General features: G+C 44.2%; 4 protein-coding genes across 6 annotated transcripts; 3 read left to right on the top strand and 1 right to left on the bottom strand.

Moving 5' to 3' along the window:
- The first annotated feature begins 390 nt into the window (after positions 1-390).
- On the top strand, positions 391-3,027 carry LOC132265231 (ionotropic receptor 40a-like). Its single transcript, XM_059765809.1, has 6 exons — positions 391-737; positions 812-980; positions 1,039-1,568; positions 1,979-2,157; positions 2,218-2,578; positions 2,634-3,027. The coding sequence occupies exons 1-6, from the start codon at positions 391-393 to the stop codon at positions 3,025-3,027; spliced, it is 1,980 nt and encodes a 659-aa protein (XP_059621792.1).
- Positions 3,028-3,203: 176 nt separating this feature from the next.
- LOC132265293 (HSPB1-associated protein 1) lies at positions 3,204-4,389 on the top strand. The gene has a single exon (XM_059765879.1). The coding sequence runs from the start codon at positions 3,208-3,210 to the stop codon at positions 4,372-4,374; it is 1,167 nt and encodes a 388-aa protein (XP_059621862.1). The 5' UTR covers positions 3,204-3,207; the 3' UTR covers positions 4,375-4,389.
- A 279-nt stretch (positions 4,390-4,668) lies between these two features.
- On the bottom strand, positions 4,669-8,973 carry LOC132265290 (alpha-mannosidase 2). 2 transcript variants are annotated; one of them, XM_059765875.1, is made up of 5 exons: positions 8,586-8,973; positions 7,955-8,520; positions 7,181-7,482; positions 5,964-7,122; positions 4,669-5,899 (listed from the first exon to the last, which is right to left on the bottom strand). In XM_059765875.1, exons 1-5 carry the CDS (start codon positions 8,688-8,690, stop codon positions 4,678-4,680), a joined length of 3,354 nt encoding a protein of 1,117 aa, XP_059621858.1. In that variant the 5' UTR covers positions 8,691-8,973; the 3' UTR covers positions 4,669-4,677. The 2 variants fall into 2 exon arrangements, with proteins under 2 accessions (XP_059621858.1, XP_059621859.1); XM_059765876.1 differs by having other exon boundaries at positions 7,955-8,517; positions 8,586-8,590.
- Positions 8,974-9,276: 303 nt separating this feature from the next.
- Positions 9,277-14,874, top strand: LOC132265291 (aftiphilin). Of its 2 annotated transcripts, XM_059765877.1 has the most exons (5): positions 9,277-9,878; positions 9,943-10,874; positions 11,407-11,614; positions 12,591-12,968; positions 13,686-14,874. In XM_059765877.1, the coding sequence occupies exons 1-5, from the start codon at positions 9,776-9,778 to the stop codon at positions 14,867-14,869; spliced, it is 2,805 nt and encodes a 934-aa protein (XP_059621860.1). In that variant the 5' UTR covers positions 9,277-9,775; the 3' UTR covers positions 14,870-14,874. The 2 variants fall into 2 exon arrangements, with proteins under 2 accessions (XP_059621860.1, XP_059621861.1); XM_059765878.1 differs by lacking the exon at positions 12,591-12,968.
- The last annotated feature ends 1,691 nt before the right edge of the window (positions 14,875-16,565 follow it).

Raw genomic sequence — 16,565 nt, forward strand, 5'->3', positions numbered from 1 at the left:
TACTCAATGGACGAAAGGACGGAAAAGGAGTTTGCAAATATGCGCTAAAACGTCGTTGACCTGAATCCTTCTCAATATGAATTCTTTATCAGGGAATAAAAGGTTAAAGCAATTTTGGGGTCTTCAATCATCTTCCAAATGATGATATAATTAGTCTTCACTTCTTCCTATAAATTCAGAGGAGATTTCCAGGACTCTTCAGTATTTTCTGTTACACTGAAAGCACTGAAAGTGAAAATGCAGAAACGAAATGCATTTTCTTATCATCACATTCTCTTGTTCTTCATCTTCACTATTCCCATATCAGGATTTAATCCTCTATTCAACGTCAGCAAAGAGAACGAGCAAGAAAATGAACTCATTACTGGCTTGGTGGAAATCGTGAAGTCCATGGACATCAAGAATCTGGTGATTTTCCAGCCCATGGAAAACAGCTCATACGACATTGACAAATTCATCTCCAGGGTTCACGAAAGACAACTGAAATCCGTGATTTTCTTCAATCCTGATGACTTTTACAAATACATTGCACAGTGCAAGAGTGATTCAATTGAAACTACAAGTTTAATATTCTCTGAACCGAGCGAAATAATCCCTGAAATTCAGTATCGAGTATTGGATCACAGATTGAATCTCTTCATGTTCTTCTGGGGATCTCGTCATCCCCCCAAAAAGGCAACGCTGTACCTCAAGGAGCCCCTAAAGGTGGTAATTCTTACGACGCCCAGGCCGAATGTGTGAGATTTCGTTGATTCTTAAAGTCAAAAATCTCTTATTTTATTTAAAAAAAAAATCATTTTTATCATTTCAGGCTGAGGCTGTACTATAATCAAGCCACACCGGCTGAAATTGGCGTTCTGACTTTTGTGAACTGGTATGATGGAAATAGTTTGGGCCTCTTCAAAGTTCCTGTGCTGCCAAGACCAGATGATGTGTACCAGAACCTGCGTGGACGCATCCTTTCAATTCCCGTAATTCATGTAAGATGTGGAAAAAATCTCTATAAATTTCCATTAATACTTTGCCTCATTTTCAAAGTCTCCTCCTTGGCACTTTGTGGTCTACCGCAATGAATCCTCGGACAATGAGACCTTTTTGATGGAGGACTACGATGACATGGACATGAATTTCAAGGTGGTCGGCGGACGAGATGACAATCTCCTGAAGTTGCTGGCGAAGAAGATGAACTTCAAGTACGAGTACATTGATCCTCCGGAAAGGACTCAGGGCTCAGCCTACGGATCAAGTGACAATCTGACCTTTTCCGGAGGATTGGGACTCCTTCAGCGTCGCGAAGCTAATCTTCTTCTGGGCGACATTGCGATCACCAGCGAACGAAGTAAGGCAGTTGAGTTCTCCTTCTTCACACTAGTCGATTCCGGAGCTTTCGTCACTCACGCTCCGCGTCGTCTCAACGAAGCCTTGGCTCTCGTGAGACCCTTTCGCCTGAACGTGTGGTCAGCACTGATCGTCACAGTGATCGTGTCCGGTCCAGTGCTCTATCTGATCATCGTAATTCCACAGTGGTGGAGGAAGTCCTCCCGGGAAAACAGAAATTTCTTCCACCACATTGACTACATTGGGGAAATGAGCTACGGCGTGCGTCGTGGGATCAAGCTGGTGAAGCGAAAGAAACTGCCGCGCAATTTGTTGGGAAGGTGAGTTAAATTATGGCAATCAAAAGAGTTATAATTCGCCATTTTGAAAACCATCAACACATATTTTCGTCAATTGCTTAGTTCTTATGGTATGAATTAGACCCACATTTTAATATGTTGTAGCTGGCAATGATTGCTTCCTGGAGAAAATCCACATAAGTTAATATGTTACTATGCATTATAGATATTTGGATCTAAGATTTAAAATGAAAAATAGCCATTAATCAGGTTCCAATTATCCGATTTTAATCATCTTGGGCTCGTTGGAAAGCTCTTGCAAGATCCTACAACTTTCCGTAATTCGAGGTTTTTCTTCGTAGGTGCGTGTGGTTCACAATCAATTTGTTCTTGAAGCAGAGCGCTTGTCTGCCGTACAAGGGAAATCGCGCCCGATTAGTCTCCGCCATCCTCTGGCTCTCCGCTACGTACATTCTGGGTGACTTCTACTCTGCCCAGCTCACGTCGCAATTAGCACGACCAGCGCGAGAAGCCCCGATAAGTATGTGCTCAGCAAGAGTATGGATTTGAGGGGTATTAAATTGTCTGTCTTGAATTCTAGATGATTTGTATCGATTAGAGGCGGCGATGAAGTGGAAAGGTTATGAATTGTACGTGGAGCGCCAAAGTGCTTCTCTGGCCATTCTTGAGAATGGCACAGAAATATTTCACCGGCTCCACTTGATGATGATGTCTCAGAATCGCAAATCCAATGACTCATACCTGATATCGTCCATCGAGGAGGGCGTCTATATGGTGATGATGGGTGACCGGAAAGTGGTTCTCGGTGGGCGCGAAACGCTGTTCTTCAACATGAAGCGCTACGGAATCAAGAAATTTCAACTTAGCGAAAAGCTCTACACAAGATATTCCGCCGTGGCCGTGCCCAATGGATGTCCCTTCCTGGAAATCCTCAACAAAATGTAAGGCGCGAGAATTGAGAGAATTTTGCAAAATCACATCAACTTCTCTTTGCAGAATAATTCATCTCTTCGAGGGCGGAATTCTGGATCGCATGACAAATGAAGAGTATGAGAACTTGTTCGATTCGAAGAAATTGACGACGCCAAACGAAGAGATTGATAAGACCACACAAAAATCCACGAAGGATGTTCCTCAAGAGGAACGCATCTTGAAACCCGTGAGTCTGAAGCTGCTCCAAGGAGCCTTCTACACTCTCCTGATTGGCTACATTTTGTCAGGCATTGTCCTCCTGTTGGAGTGCGAATGCAAGAAACCGAGGAGAAATTGTACTAAATCTATTGCAAAGTATTTGGATGAATTTTGTCTTTCAGTGAAAAATATTTTCACGAGGTTTTTCTCGTTTCTCACAAAAGAAATTAATGATTGTTTCAACGAAGATGAATATTAAAGGGAAAATAGCGAATTGTATGACAAAGAATTAGTGAAAATAAATACATATTCTCGTTAATTGTGAAAATGAGAAGTTGTGCACGTGAAAAGTGAGATTCCATTACTCTTCGCGCCCTTTCTCTGGCATGCAAGTTATGATTTTTTTCTCCTTTTGTGTGTTTTGAGGTTATGTTGTGAAATGTCTGGGAAAATAACACCTCAGGATTTATCTAAAATCGCCCAAAATGTGGAAAATCCCTGTGTTATTCGTAACTTTGGGGTGCCCTGGGCATCTTTGGGATCTAATTTAGCGAAGTGGTGTGAAAAAGTGGATCAAATATACCCTGAAGGAGTATCTTTTGAGAAGGCTTCCCAGAAGCACGGATCGGAGCCTCAGTGGGAATGTTTCCGGGAGAAAACCCCCAGAATGACATTGAAGAGCTTTCTCATGTATTCCTCGACGGATAATTGGCTGTCCTACGGATACAAGAGCTTGAGGGATTTGCCGGAAGGCCTTAAGGAAGACATAGATTTCTCACCGTTGGGCTTTCCAGAGATCAAGGACGATGCCACACTGTGGCTGGGCACCAGGGCAGCCCACACGTCCTGCCACTACGACACCTACGGCAGGAACATCGTGGTGCAGGTGTTTGGCCACAAGCGATGGATACTCTTCAGTCCAGAAGTGGATTTGCAGGCGACGAGGATTCCATTTGAAGAGAGCAGCGTCTATAGTGGCCTGAACTTTTTCAGCCCTCGGGATCTTGGTCAGTTCGATAGCGTCAAAAAGCTGGCACACATCGTCACTCTGGCTCCAGGAGACGTCTTGATAGTGCCTCCCAGATGGTGGCACTTTGTGGAGAATCTTGATACGGCTCTGGCCATTAATGCCTGGATTCCCATCAAGGAAGACATTGACCATCAGATTAGCGAGTGCTTTGTGAAGAGCATTATTGTCCAATTTCTCAGGGATGTTGATTGTAAAATCAAAAAATTCCTGGTGAATCCAAATGAGATGGAAGTCTTTGAAGAAGATCCAAAAGAACTTCTCGAGCAACACGTGAAAATTCTTAATTACCTGAGAAATCTCAAGCGGTCCAAAAGTACCCAGAAAAACAAATTTTCTGAAGAGGAATGGGAAGAATTATTGGAGAGAAATTCAGTAGAAATCGTCCAGAAATCGACCGAGGAAGAATTTCTAGAGATCCTCAATGGGAACATGAAAAGACACGACGAATCTTGGAATATTCCCGATCTGAGCGAGGAAGAACAACTTCTGATCAACCAATTGACAGAGTTTATTAATTCTCTCACTGATGCTGAAGCCATTAGCAAAATGAAGAAGCAGTACTTGAAAATATCATGACTTTTGTATGTAATTCACGTAATTCAGGTGTATTTTCACTATAATTATTGTTTTATAACAGTTTTTCAAATACTGAGCCAAAGCATTTCATTTACTGTATTTTGATTTCTTAAATTCCCTCCACAGTTTACCTTTAATCTTCCTTCTAAACTCAAAAATCTAGCTTTAAGTTGGTGAAAATGTACAATTAAACATAAATCTTGTAAGATACAAGTAGAAAAAAAAACAAGATAAACTTGTAAAATCACAAACACAAATGAGTGCTAAATCCTATCATTATTCACACATTTACGGAGGTCGATTTTATCTGGCAATGATGAAGGCTTTCACTTCCATTGGGCACAGGCGGATTTCATCTGACGGCACTACAGCCTCCTTCTTGATCAGCGTAAACTGCGACGCGTAAATATCCTTGCCGTCATCGAGACTCAGCATTCGCCTAATGTTCACGACGCCCTCGAAGTTAGGATCCGTGCTGCACTTCTCCACTTGATTGCGCCTCACGACGATACCGAGGGGCGTCTTTCTGGTCACCTTGGATGGCGCCAAGTGCGGCAGATGCCTGAAGATGCCTACCTCGATTCCCTTCTCCACTGGCTCGTGATTCTCCCCAAAGCTCGGCAGCATTCCCACCCAATCGTTCTCATGGAAGACCAACTTCTCCACGGGATACGTGAGCGTCATCAGCTGCCAGTGTGCATTCGTGGTGAGAAATCCCGACGGATGCTCGGCATCGAGAGTGTCACAGGACTCCCGCAGCTCGAGAATTAGCCTGAAGATGTTCGTCACCGGCTGATTGTCCAACACTCCTTGTCCCAGTCCACGATTGTCATCCTGATTCAGCCGCCTGTCCTGCATAATCTCCACCTGACCACTCTTCAGCGACGATCCGCCCAAAGGTTGCGCCGTAAGCAGAGTCAAACGGAAAGTGTCATCCTCAATGAACACAGAACTCGGCACAGGATAGTAATTGGCCTGAATGGGAATCTTGCTGAATCTCTCACGCTTGATCACCTGGAATCCATTCAAGTCTGTGTAGAAAAAGTCCTCATTCTTAATTGGCGTGGACAATCTCATGACGATCTCCGTGTTCTCCATGCCGCCAATGTCCACCAAATTCCTCATCTCCAGCCCATCATCGCGCATGATGTACTCGTGAATGGCGAACGGCAGTCCTGTGGACACACTTGACTCCAGCTCTCCTCGACTCAGCAGCGTCGTGAGATTTCCCAGCAGTAGCGGCACTGCCGGTCCGTCTGGCATGAAGAGATACGCTCCACTGCGATCTGGACCCTTCTTCACGCCATACTTCAGGAACTCCATGTGAACCGGCATTGTAGGCGAGTTGGAGTCGATTGTCATGGATTTCAGAAGACCCTGATTGCTAAATGCCACGCCGGCGCCGTTTTCCGTGTGCAAGGAAACCTCCTTGGGCGTCGTGAACTCAATCTGATTGGGATAATCGCCCATGTTGAGTGAGAACGGCGTGTGAGTCATAATGGTGATCTTTGCGAAAGAAACTCCACTGAAAATCAAAGAAAATAATGATGAAAACTATGAATCCACTTTTTTATGTGTGAAAAACTCACCGACTCTCCGCCGCCGAATTTGTGGCGTGAATTTTGTAGACTTTGAGTCCCATCGGTGGCACGATCGCCTTGAATGTCAGTCGATACTTCGTCGTGGACGCCTGAGGAGAGTAAGCGCTGAATCCTCCACGATGCCACGACCACACTGGGCTCACTTGTGCCGCCACGATGTTCTTATCGGAATCCGTGACGCTAACAAATGGCCTGGCGATGAGGAACTCCACCAATTCCGCACGCGCCTGCGGCAGGGAATTGTGCAGCACGACGTACTTGAAGGGAATCTCATCGCCAATGATGATTGTTGGTCTGTTCTCGTCCGGACTCGGCGATCGCGAGTCGTCAATGTTCAGGTAGGTGAACTTGTAGTCCGGCTGGTAGATTGAGGGCTTCGTCAGCAGTCTGTAAACTGCCTGCTGAATGATGAATTTCGCGGCGCGCAGAGCATCAATCATCCTGGCGGCATAATCCTTCATCACGTGATCCTTGGCTGTGCCCGTGATGCCATCGTGATGCTGGAAGAGTGACAGAGCTCTGCGACTGTTTGTCAGGAGATCGTCAAAGCCCGCTTCACTCTCCCACGTTGTCCACGCGTGGAGCATCTCGGCGGAGCGCAAGAAGGTCATCAGGACACGATCCAGACGCTTGTGGAAGGGTCGAGAGGTGAAGTAGCCACTCCAGTAGTTGTCATCCTTGTCGGCATACGTGAAGAAGTCCCCAGAAAGGGAGGGAAACTCACTGAAACTCTTCTCCTTCGCCACCGATTCGAAGTACTCAGTGAGAGTGGCGAATTTCGCGTGACAATGAAGACTTGGCTCATTATTGATATAGTCAAAGAGCTTCATGTAGTTCACACGCTGCGCCTCCCATTCCGTGCTCTGACTGTATCGGAAGTCATCGCCAAGCGGAATGAGAACGGATCTCGTTCTGTACAGCACCGATTTCTTCCTCCACTGATCCACAATCAGTTCCGCCTTCTTCGCCACATTCACATCCTCAATCGGCTGCGGAGCGATTCGCCACGGACACGTGAGTCCATATCCTGGCAGACGCTTGAAATCGAACTGGCAACAGATCTTCGGATCTGGACCGCAAGTGTGCGGCACGTCGTAAGAGTAGAAGGGCATCATGTGAGTCATCAGTTCTGTGTCTCCGTTGCTATCTGCAAAGCAAAAGTCACGCTTTAGCCACAGTGTGAACATTGATGGCACTGGAAATACCCCAAATTTGTCGCCATCGGAATTCCAGGTCCTTGTTCTTCGCCATTCGCTTCTTCACGGAGTAGTGTGTGCGTTGGATGAGAAGATGCTTCATGCCCGATCCCTTGAGCAGATACGGCATCGTGGGCGTGTGTCCGAAGGGATCGATGGCCCAGGAGGAGATTGGAGTCACATTCAGATTCACTTTTAGCCACGCCAATCCCTCATTGAGTTGCTGCAGAATGGAAACCCAGTGCGAATTGGCCTCGTCATTCATCACCCAGCCGCCAGTCACGAACTCCAGTTGCTTCCGCTGCACGAGGCTGGAAAAGCATGGGGAATTAAGGGACATTCTCTATGCCATCACAGCATCGGATCGGTGAAAACCGGTATTTTATCGCTCTTTTAATTTATTCACGTGAAAGAAACGGGTTGAACTGAGTTATACTAAATTTTTACCAAGCATTTCAACTGTCTGTTGTAGATAATGAACATTTGCATAAAATGACTATTTCGCAAATTCTCAGTTCAGCATAGATTTATGAATAAATTCAGACGTTATTAGGGGGTAAAAATATGTCGGTTTTTCAACCCTAATCAATAATTCCATCATTTGTGGCAAAATATCATGGAACTATTTTGATTTTCACTATTTATAGAATCAATTATTGGTTTAATGCAATTATTGTGTCGTTCGCCAATGATTTTTGCCCAAATTCACTGCGCAAGACACATATTTACCCCTTGGATATGATATTAAGACTATTCAAAATTCCTTTTTGCAATTCTACTCACCGCTTCACCTTCGTCTTAGCGTCCGCGTGGAGCTCGTCATACCACTTGGAGAAGTAGGAGATCTCCGCCCAGATGAACTTCAGCTCCTCGTGCATCTCCAAGTGGCGCAGCATGTTGGTGAGGATGGGCTTCGTGTCGTGTTCGTAGTACGTGTCGAAGGTTTTGATCCAGCCAGGGTCGTTGTGCGAATGCGGCACCACGAACACCTTCAGCTGATGGTGGCTGTTCCAGTGGTGCGGATCGTACTCCACGCGCCAGCCCTGCGTCCACGGGCCGCCGTTGGGATTGTCGAATTCCATCTCGCGGTACACGCGCAGCATCTGCACGTCGGGGCGCGGCACGGCGCCCCACTTGCTGCACTCGGCGCCATCGTCAGCCGCCCACTGGCCGGCATTGATGATGGAATCCTTCACCAGGTCGTTGCCGTCCAGCTGCTGCTCCTGGCTGCGCTCCTGGTTCGTTTGCAGATTGTCAATCTGCTTCTTGATCTCGTCGAACTCCTCCGCGTGCTTGTTGAGATTGTGCTGCAGCTCTTTCAGCTTGTTCTCGATCACGAACATCGACTTCTGAAAATAGACACAGAGTGCAGTCACCGCGCCGAGAGGCCGTGAGTTGGCCGAAGAGCCCTTACCGGCTTATCGCTGGGAATGGCGTAGTTGATCAGCACGTAGAGGAAGAGGAAGAACACCAGCATGGCGCTGGAGAACAAGACGGCGAAGCGCTTGCGAATACGCATCTCGAGGGCTTCTCTTGCGCCTCAGGTGAGAAGAGAGAAGATAAGCAATTTTCACGAGCGCCAATCAATCGATAAGGATGCCCAGCAATCTTCGCATTACGTGGCAACGTGCCCAGATGATGCCGGCAAGAAGCGCCCTACAGAAGCTGCTGACCCATCTTCGCGATTCACACAACAAATTTCCGCCTCTTCGCCACGAGAATTGTGTTATTCAACAATTTGAGGGAAGGAAAACTACTGTGTAAACACAATTGTATCGCGACTCTGGTGGAACTCCAGACAAACTTGAAGTCTGACAATTTGGACAAAATTAGGCCTGACTGATATGTGGACTTTTAGGATTCTAGAATTGACCACATAATAGATAAATGGAAAAATCATTGCGAAAACATTCGTGTAAAAAAATACATTTAAATCTCCATAGAATCTGGAATAATCCGTAATAATTTCGTATTGTGATTCAAAAGGAAGTGAAAAGTCCTTCGATATCCCCGAATCACTTGCAATATCTGTGACTGGCTTGAGCGCTCTTCAAATTGACTGTCAAGACAAATCGCCTGTGCTGACCGCGAGAGGCGCTGCGACGGGATGTGTCAGTTGGACGAGCCTTGGGGAGTCGATTGGGAAGTGGTTTCGCAAAAATATTAGGCAATTGCATGAAAATTCGTGGAAAAAGCCAAGGGAAAATCATTTGAAAACGTGTGATATTAGCTAAATAATCAACTTAGGTGAAGAAGTGCAGTGTAAATTGTTGGTATTAGGGAAAAAGTGTGTCCCCAATATTTATCGATTACCTTATGTTGGGGTACGTGAGGAAAAAAGCATAATTTAATTGGCGAAAACAAGGTGAAAAATGTCGTAATACCCTTTATGCGCCACGATATCCATTGTCTGGACAGAATAAAGAAGTCTGTGGGCGGAAAAGAGGCCCCAAATTGGGTGGATTTGCCAGACAAATAGTGCTGAGGAAGTGAAACAGGTGTTAATAGTGCACCTTTGGAGGTGAACTTGTGCACGTCCGGAACGACTTGATGTTGCCCAGGAGGGCGCTTTTGGTGGATTGTACTTAAAGAGAGTGTCTGAATATGTCTAATCCCATTCCACCACTTGTTTGCGACTCACCACCGCCGATTGATGATGACTTTGAGCCTTCGGATGACGATTTTGGGGCCTTCGAGGGTGCTGAAGGTGAGTTGAGTGGCTTTCAGTGGTTTCTGGACGTGACTAACTGAGGTATTTTGCGGGGTTTCAGAGTCAATGTCACCGCGGGAAGAGAAATCATCATCGGTGGAGGCGAAATTCGAATTGCCCGTGCCGGAGATACACAGTGTAGCGGAAGCGTGTGATGTGGAGACTCTTCCGCAGCGGGAAGATCCGCTGGGTGAGGCGGAGGAGCATCAGGAGCAGGAGGTGAAGGAGGATGTGGAGAAGAGTGCACCAGCGGAGCAGGATCTTCGTCTGGGCGATGATGTGGTCGTGAAGAGGTGCGAAAGTCCTCCGTCGCTGGTGCTGTCTGAGGACTTCAGCCGCTTCCCTGACGAACCGCCAGCCGACAGCAACTCCTCCGACGAGGTCTCCTTGCCATCGCTCCACCTGGACTCCGGCGGGGAGTCCAAGAGCGTGACGCCCACGTTCGCACCCGTGCCAGACAATACAGACGCCTTTGTCATCGCCGAAGATGACAAAGTGGGTCACGATGCAGAGGAGAGTTTTGGCGATTTCGCCGAATTCACCAGCGCTGCGGCTCCCGTGAGTGCAATCAGTTCATCCGAGCCTGAGAAAAGTGCCGCGGAGACGATAGACTTTGTCGCGGACTTCAGTCAATTCGACGCGTCCGCGAGTGCGGTTGTGAGTGCGAATCAATCGAGAGACAATCAACTCGAGGACGATGATGAGTTTGGGGACTTTAGTGATTTTCAGCAAGAAGCAGCAACGACAGCTGTGATAGATACCACCAATTTAAATAGTCAATTCCTGTCTGCGCTTGACCTCTTGTTTCCCAAGGCGCCTGAGAGTGCCGATGAGGAGGCGCGAGGAGTGAAGATTGATGATGAGACGGCGAAGAGTCAAATTCTGGAGGACTTGCGGGACTTCGAGGCGTCAAAGGCGATTCAATATCAGTGGCTGAATTCATCGTCAAATCAATGTCTAATTCGATCGCTGGGCATCGACTCGAGAAATATTGTAAGTTTATGGTTTATTTATCAATTGCTGGGATTTTTATGGATTCATGGACATTTTCTTTGTCTAAAGGTAGAACAATTGTGTTAATATTTGAACATATTGATTGCGTTGAAGAAATTTTAGAATGCAGATCAAGTGAAGAAAGCAGCAGATGACATTGATTAGTCAAAATCCTGATGATAAATCCGCGAAAAACTTAATTGAAAGAAGCAATTTATAGATTTAATCATACCATATTGGTTTGATATTCAGCTTTTTGCCTATTCATTGAGCCAAATGTGCTGAAAAGAAAAGCTCAAAATCACAGTGAAGGCACTGATTTTGGCATTAGTAATACTGAAACTGAATAATGAACTTCGATGTGGATAATTAGAATTGTAATTATATCCATCATTAGACTAGTAATTGGAGAATTGACGCTATGGTGAAATTGCAGCGTTCAACACTGCTTAATTGAACGTATTGAAGCACAATATATAGGTCAACTGTGCACTGATGAAGTCCTTTCTCTCCTTCTTTTTCCATTGTGCAGCTCTACGGGGGAAAATGGAACAGTTCAATGCCTCGATTTGCTGCAAATCTGGGCTTCAGTCCGCTGCAGCCGATGAAACCGGGCGCTGGAGCGTCGTCGGCATTCAGCATGTCGCAGACGCGAAGCGATGCCGCGAGTGCAGGAGTGACGGAAGTGCCGGCGGCGCAATTCGACTGGACATCCGCCGGACTCGTGAATCCACTGGATGGTGAGATTTGCCACTGTTAATTGCATTTCTCCATCTCATTAATCGAAATCTCACAACATTTTTCCACTGTTTGATTTTCACTTTATTTTTTATTTTTTGCTTTCATCACTGCGAAAGGCATTCTTTTGCTGTAACGTTTATTTTTATGTTGTTCAAGCCACAAAGAGTGTCGCGCTCATTAAGTGCACAAATGCAGAGCGAGAAAGGTGGTGGAAGAGTGACTTTTCTTGTGCTTTCTTAGGAGTCCCTTTTATTTTAAGATATCCTTTCTTGTGCATTTAACGCAATTGATGGCGCGAAAAGTGCCACAATATATTGAGTAATTGAATTTGGTGTTAGAGCAAATTTCTTTTGGCAAAGCTGGATCAATTAAGTGCAGAATGATGGATCCAGTGTCTCACATTCTGCTATCGCTGAGAGGTTATTAGTTTTCCTTTTTTTGGTTTTTCTCTAGTATTTCAACTTTATGCGTTTTTATTATATCGAATTCACGAGAAATCATGTTTGAGAAATGCTTTGAGAAGCTACTATAGCATGTCTGCGCAGAGTAATTGGCGGTAATAAGAAATATATTGAGTTTCGTTTTTCATTTAATTTACTTCACAATTGGATTGGAAAGAAAAGAGAATTGATGAACAAAAAAAAAAAGAGCATCAATATTTTTACTTCCCTCTGGCAAATTTGATTTTCCTTTCATTCCTTCTCCATTGCAGAGAAAGTGTAAATTGCCAATGTAAGAAGTTGTGATTACTTTTTTTCTGGTTTTATTTATGCTGCTAAAAATATATGAAAAAATTGAAATTTCTTCTTACCTTTTTCTTGCCTATCATTTGAATGCGATAAACATCATGATTATTCTTATATTATTTCTTCAGTCATTTTTTTACAACTTATTATTATTCTCTCTTTCTCAAAATTTCTCTTTCTCTCTCTCTGTGTTGATGATGATGATGATGAATTTTGGGCAAAATGGAAGAATATGAAAAAAATCATCTTCTTGTAATTGATCCAGCGTCACAAGCACACACTTTACTATTGGACCTAGAACAACTAGTGGTGGTGGCTAATCTTGATAAAATAAACCTTGATTCCTCCTCTTCATGCTCTGTGGCGGTCCATCGAACGCCTGCCGATGATGCTTGGGCTGACGTTGCGCCGGCGACCGCGCGTCATCTGATCAACATCCGTGCGTCGGATGATGATGATAAATCGCTTCACGATGGACTCGATTGGTCCATTTTTGACAATATCCATTCAAACTCCTCCAAATCTCTTGCATCCAATGGTGATGGATTCACTAACAAATGTCCTAATAAACATCTTCACAACTCCTTCGACACTTTTTTGGACATCAGTAAGTGTGTTTACGATCTTCACTGTCCTCATGTTGTGTTCTGTCGTTTTGTGATAACAATTTCTGTATTCCTGCACTGTTGTTGGGTAAAATTTTGTCGTGTTTGTCAATTCATTTTGCACCTTCTTCTTGTCACTGTGTTTGATCATTTTCTATTGAGAAAAATTGTCATGTTATCATGGGGGAAAAAACCCCCATAAATTGTAGGTGTCAATGTAATTTATGAACTGATTATTTAAATTGGATTCTAAGAATTGAGAAGAATAATTTGGACAGTATTTTCTGTATGAAATTCTGAGCAAATTACAGTTTCTCTCACTTATCATATAAATTAAATATGTCAAGGTTAATTGACAATAGAGAAGTGTGCTTTTCTCTCTAGAAAAAAATCTCATTGAACTCTGTTATCATTTGTTGGTGTTTCTAAGTATTTTAATTTTCCATCCTCAATTGAAATGCATACAAATTGAAGTCACTTATTGAATGTTATTATTTCTGGGCACTTTGCCAATTTGATGGGGGAAAATTCACCATATATTTGGGGTGGAAATAAATTTGCACGTAATTGGAGGTAATTTTGAACATGAATTGAATTGATTTAGGAGCAATTTCTGGTTATGACTAAAGTGATGCATGCAATTTTGGTATTATGAATTTATCACATAATTCTCTACGTGTGAGAATTGATTTGCTGATGTTTTCGGTTGGGCTTTCCAGGCGCCCCAAAAGTCCTACCGAAGCCAGACGATTCAGAAGATCCGCAAGACCAGTCTGAGTCTGTTGCGGCGGCCGCGCCTGCAGCAGCCGCTGAGCCAGGCGACGTCGTCGTGGCGAAGGAAGTGAGTGCCGCCGGTGTGCGACCGACGCCGCAGGCCGCCTTCAGTCAGCCGCTCAGGGAGACGCACATCTTCACGCCCAGCAAGAGCAGCAATCCCGTGGCGCGCGACGTGGTGAGTGAGCTGGGCGAGAGCAAGGTGGTTGTGAAGGAGTATCGCGATGTGGAGTACAATCCGGACAAGGTGGCGGCGGCGGCGGCGGCGACGACGCGCCTTGATGATGACTTCTCGGACTTCACGGAGTTCAAAGGGGCGGAAGTGGTGAAGCAGGAAGTCGCTCAGGAGGTGATACAGAGAAATCCACCCACTGAGTCTCCTTATCGGGCGCCACAGAGCGCCGTGGCGTTCACAAAGCCCACGTTCGGCGTGTCGCCCACGGAGGAGATTGTGAATGGTGGGATGGCGAGTCCGGAGGATGACTTCAGTGATTTTCAGTCTGTGACACCACCACATTCCGCCGCCGGCAGCCAAATGGCGCCTGTGCTGCAGCCACTGAGTGTGGCCAAGCTGACGGAGGGCAGTCCGAAGATTGCCTGGCCCAGTCCGGGCATCAATCCGGACGAGATGGCGCGCCTGGAGGCGATTTTCCCGCAGAAGAGGCCGGAGAAGGTGGAGATGAAGGTGGCGGCGAAGGGCAGAGATGAGGATGAGTGGTCGGACTTTGTCTCCGGAAACATATCCACGTCCAATCGCGATGACGACTGGACGGACTTCATGAGTGGCGGCGCTCCGGCGCAGAAGGCGCTACAACAGGGGCCAAACTTCAGCTCGTGGACCACGCCGCAGCTGCCGCCGCCGCAATTCACCGCCTGGCATCACAGCAACATCTTCAATCCGCCGCAATTTGGCGGTCAGGCGACGGACAAGGTGATGAACAATGGCCAGATCAATGGATTCCCTCTCGTCAATCCATCGCTGGCGACCATCACGAGTGGGAATCAGCGATATCCGGCGGGCAGGCGGGTGGCCAGGGATCCGCAGAGTATTTCTGTGATTCCGGACATGAGTTTCCGGGCGCCAAAGTCACTGATAAATCTGCCGCGTTCGGGCTTTGCCAAGAAATGATTTTTGGAGAGCGATCAGACTGCACTGGGCGACGTGATGATGTGAAGTCTGATCGCTGAGTTTAGCGTGGGTTTAGTCTCAAGATCATGTTTTAAATAATAAAGTTTAAAGAGAAAAATGCAGAAGAAAAATACAATCTGTTTTTCTGAAATTTTAGTGCCAGGAAATTGATCTAGTTGTAAAGGAAAAAAACGTTATATAATGACGAGACTTTCAAAGCCCAAGCGTAGATTGTGACTTTGCAGGCTTTTAGGCTCCATCCAAGGAATTCTCAAGGAGACAAAATATACATATGATGATATATGGTGGGTTAAGAGAGAGAGAGAGAGACCACAAGCATTACTTAAAATTATACTATATTTTACAATTAACACTGAGAAAACTAAAGAGCTTTTATGTCTCAGTTTTCCTTCTGTTGTATTATTTTTTTTTTAATTTATCCTTCTATTAAAAAAGTAAAATGAGATGAGAGAAGAATTATTGTGAGTCATGTAAAGGATTGTGAGCAACAATATTAGAAATATGAATTGATGCGAGGATGTAAATTTAGAGATGGCAGAGATTTTAAAAAGAGCAAAAAGGTGTGTTAAAACAATTTGTATAATGAAGATTATGTAAATACATACTTACAATAAATGTTATTTATGTAAAAATAAAGAGAGTGTTGTGTGTTTTATTTATACAAAAAAAACCATTTATTCTCAGTTTTTAACATTATAAATTTGCATTTAATGGAACAGATAAAAGTTATTCTCTCACAAATTCATGTTTTTTTTTCTCATATTTAGTTCTTCTGCCCTCGATGGCAAATTAGACGTGAAACGTGGAAGTGTTCAACGATCTAGATTTATATCCAAAAAAAAAAATGTCTTGCATAAAAAAAAACCGAGAAAACGAGGACTGAAGAAGGTAGGAAAAGGACGCTTAATTTATGGTTAAATTATCCTCTTACACAATTTCGGTAAATTCTATCATCGTCACTTCTTCATCAATAAAGAGAGATATTATTATCCTAAATACACATTTATCTTTTACATTTTCTCATAAACTCTAGCTTCTTCTCGCGTTATCTTCACAATCAATTTTCTTTTTTTTACCCATGCGTCTTCTTATCACTACGAATAGTCCAAATTAAAAAAAAAGAGGAAAAATGTGAATTGTATGTTGAGAATGTCTTTGTCTTGCATGATTGTGTGTTGATTTCTTTGCTGAATTAAATGAAAAATGTGTGCTAATTTGCAGTATTTTACGGATGCATTACATTTAATCACTATACTTCAAAAATTTATCCATTCGTTATTATTTTTACATTCAAGTCCTTGTCACATTGATATTTTCCTCACTGATGCTCTGGATTGTTGACTGAAGGGAACCAAAAATGCTTCTTTCTTTTTCTTTTCCCAATTGGACACTAAAATGCCCCACAAAAGGATGTCAAAAACCCCTAAAAAATAATCACTTCACAAATTGGTTCAATTTTTAAGCATTAATTTATAAATCTTTCATCAAGCGTTCATTCCAAAAATTCACATGTTTTACAGTAAAAGTAATAAATTAGCAATGAATTCTCTCAGTTTAACTAGAATAAAGGTTCTTACAATAAATTTCTTTCTTAAGTGAAACATTATTTGAAATGTCCTGTTTCTCTCACACACCATAAATATTCCTTATCCTCTTCGCTTGTTTTTTTTTATCA

This window comes from Phlebotomus argentipes, unplaced genomic scaffold, assembly GCF_947086385.1.
Source record: "Phlebotomus argentipes unplaced genomic scaffold, Phlebotomus argentipes genome assembly contig_2, whole genome shotgun sequence".
Classification (NCBI taxonomy): Eukaryota; Metazoa; Arthropoda; class Insecta; order Diptera; family Psychodidae; genus Phlebotomus; species Phlebotomus argentipes.